The following is a 2,494-nucleotide window of genomic DNA, read 5'->3' on the forward strand; positions in this document are numbered from 1 at the left end:
CTCTGAAAAGTGTCTATACAGTACTACTATGCTGTGCCAAAGAAGGTTATAGCCCTGTTACTTACTACTACTATACAGTTACAATCAAGCAAAATGAGGACGGCAGGTGTGCATGCATGCCGCCTGACTCGATCGTCGCTCGCCAGCATAAGCTCCGCTCGCTCGCTCATGCGTGCACCTCCGATCATCGGACGAAACGTTGCGCGCACGGACTTTCCCGCTCTTCATCGTGCTTGTTGCACCAATCGCAATCCTCAACATTCCTCATCCACATCCTTGTCATGGCATTCTTCGATATGCCAAGCATGACGCGAAGAAAGTGGGTCAGCAGCAGCAGCAGCTGCTGCTGCTACTACTTCGATTTCTTGAAACATGCGAGATAGCACCTGCTGGTTGGTAGCTTTGCAAGCTGCGCCATGGATCAAGCTCGAGTCTCTGAACGGCTCGCGAAGCAGCAAGCAGGGGAATGAGCAAGAGTTTTTTTGGAGGGCTTCGGACTCGTCCGGCAGAGGGGCCCACTTGAGCTGCAGAGCTGCGTGGCACTGAGCTGCTTGCAAGGAGCAGCGCGCCTCGACTGATAGAGATCTTCGGTGGATCGAGAAAAGGGCGAATGCTGTACAAGGTGCCGAAGACTTGACATGTGGGCAGTGAGCACTACCCCAACCACCGCGCAAGTCTCGCTGTACCCTTCTCTGCGCAAGGCAGAAAATCTGACGCATCTCAAAAGCTTGCTCCACTGACAAAAGAATGCCATTCATTTGCTGAAGAGAGTGTACACACACCGAGCCTACTTGCTGAGCTCCGATCCAATCTTGTAGCTGACCAGCTTGATGATGACGCATACGTCCACAAACGAATTCGAACCTGTCAGCACCCATGATCCGACGAGAGCCTGCCGACAAGAGAGCACGTGGGACGCGCCGCGGCGAATTCTGAAACTCACCTTGTCCCAATTCACTTTTTGCTTCGTCACGGGCAACATGCGCCTCATCGCTCTGAACGCATCCCCTCCCAATTCCTCCACCTGCTTGCTGATCCCTTCCGCAATTTCTCCTTCCGCCTTCTCAATAGCCTTAGTGAGCGCCTTTGCAGCGCTTTCCGCATCTTGTGCGCTCGCTCCTGATACTGCAAGTTCTTCGCTGTGCTCGTAATTCATCTGAACATTGCCGTTCTCGTAGTAGTGCACCACGATCTGATAGCGCGCTGCCAGCACTGAAGAATGGTTAGGGTCGTACGTGTACGTTCCCCTCCATCTTCCCGCCCTGTCAACAGGTGCACGAGCAAAGACAGAGCATGATCAGCGTATCAGCGTCCGATTCCTTGAGCCACCCATAGAAGGTCCCGGATTGCGACGATGCGTTCTCGACTTTCACTCACCAGAAATTGCGAGGATTCAGCCTTGTACCGACTATATGCGCCACAAGCGGGGCAGGTCCGCTGACCTCTTTGAGCGTTGCACTGGCAGCAGGCACGTTCGACTCTGCTGCAGCCTTGTCCTCGACATCTTGGGATCCTTCAGCAGATGCTTCCCTGTCCTCCTCCGGTTTCTTGTCTGAATCGTCCGCTTCTGCCGAGGAGGCGGGGCCCTTTTCAGGTGCAGCTGTGGGCTCAATTTCTGAGGCACTACCACCAATCGGCTCGCCAAGCAATCGAGCAAATACAGCCGCTTTGCCATCCGGGTAGCGATCACCAATGTACTCTGCCAGAGCCGCATCCCACGCTCGACGTAGCGGCTCCGCTTCCGGATTATGTTCTAGCGATTCGACCGCACTTGTAGCCTGCGCATCGAGCATCATTTGTGAGTGAGCTCGACATCTCCCTCATCCGCCGACATGTGCGGCATCACCTCGTGCACTCACCAGAGTCTTGTGATCGATCTCGAAGCTGATCGGCAGACGAGCATGCCTGTATCTATCTCTGCCCTGCACCTGTATCCGCGCTTCTTGACAAATGATGGTGCTCGTCGCATTGCTCGTCGCAGTGCCATCCTGAACCTTGACAATAACAAATTGCTGCTCGTTGTGATCCTTCAAAGCAGGGTCCGCAGCTTTCCGCAGCTGGATGTTGACCTCCTTCTCACTGATGGAAGAGCCTTCCGTGTCTTCTTCGGCTTGCAACAGACCTGCTATATCATTGTACACATTCTCTACTTGTCCTGGTGGTGACTGCAGCAGGAACGGAGCCAGCGAAGAGATGCGCGAGGGAAGCGCTGACATGACTGGTGGGTGATTTGTGCGGATATCGAGCTCGAAAGGTGGAAGGAAACCTCCACGCGAGCGAAGTCCAAGTCAGCTGCACTCGCTGTCGAATTTTGTAGCGCCCGATAATTTCCACGCAGTGGACAGAGGGTGGGATGGTCAGGCAATCGGTCGTTCGGTCGTAAGTCGAGTGATGAAAAGACGCGGCGTAACCAGAATGATTGCGTTCGGGTCACGACGTTCACCTGCGTTCGATGCTCATGAGCAACTCCAGGAGGGGGGGGGGGGGGGGGGGG

At 54.7% G+C, this 2,494-nt stretch overlaps 1 protein-coding gene across 1 annotated transcript; it reads right to left on the reverse strand.

The window, feature by feature from the left end:
* Positions 1–531: 531 nt before the first annotated feature.
* On the reverse strand, positions 532–2,442 carry IE81DRAFT_326434 (subunits of heterodimeric actin filament capping protein Capz). Its single transcript, XM_025514815.1, has 4 exons — positions 1,860–2,442; positions 1,378–1,778; positions 944–1,262; positions 532–826 (listed from the first exon to the last, which is right to left on the reverse strand). Exons 1-4 carry the CDS (start codon positions 2,214–2,216, stop codon positions 788–790), a joined length of 1,116 nt encoding a protein of 371 aa, XP_025366678.1. The 5' UTR covers positions 2,217–2,442; the 3' UTR covers positions 532–787.
* Positions 2,443–2,494: the final 52 nt, after the last annotated feature.

This window comes from Ceraceosorus guamensis (genome assembly GCF_003144195.1).
Source record: "Ceraceosorus guamensis strain MCA 4658 unplaced genomic scaffold IE81scaffold_111, whole genome shotgun sequence".
Classification (NCBI taxonomy): Eukaryota; Fungi; Basidiomycota; class Exobasidiomycetes; order Ceraceosorales; family Ceraceosoraceae; genus Ceraceosorus; species Ceraceosorus guamensis.

What these genes read in the sequence shown, in the direction of transcription:
- IE81DRAFT_326434 (XM_025514815.1), bottom strand. Translation starts at nt 2,216, where the DNA reads ATGTCAGCGCTTCCCTCGCGCATCTCTTCGCTGGCTCCGTTCCTGCTG. An exon ending in CTGAATCCTCGCAATTTCTG is followed by an intron (nt 1,263 to 1,377) that starts GTGAGTGAAAGT and finishes ACCTGTTGACAG; the next exon opens with GGCGGGAAGATGGAGGGGAA. An exon ending in AAAAAGTGAATTGGGACAAG is followed by an intron (nt 827 to 943) that starts GTGAGTTTCAGA and finishes GTCATCATCAAG; the next exon opens with CTGGTCAGCTACAAGATTGG.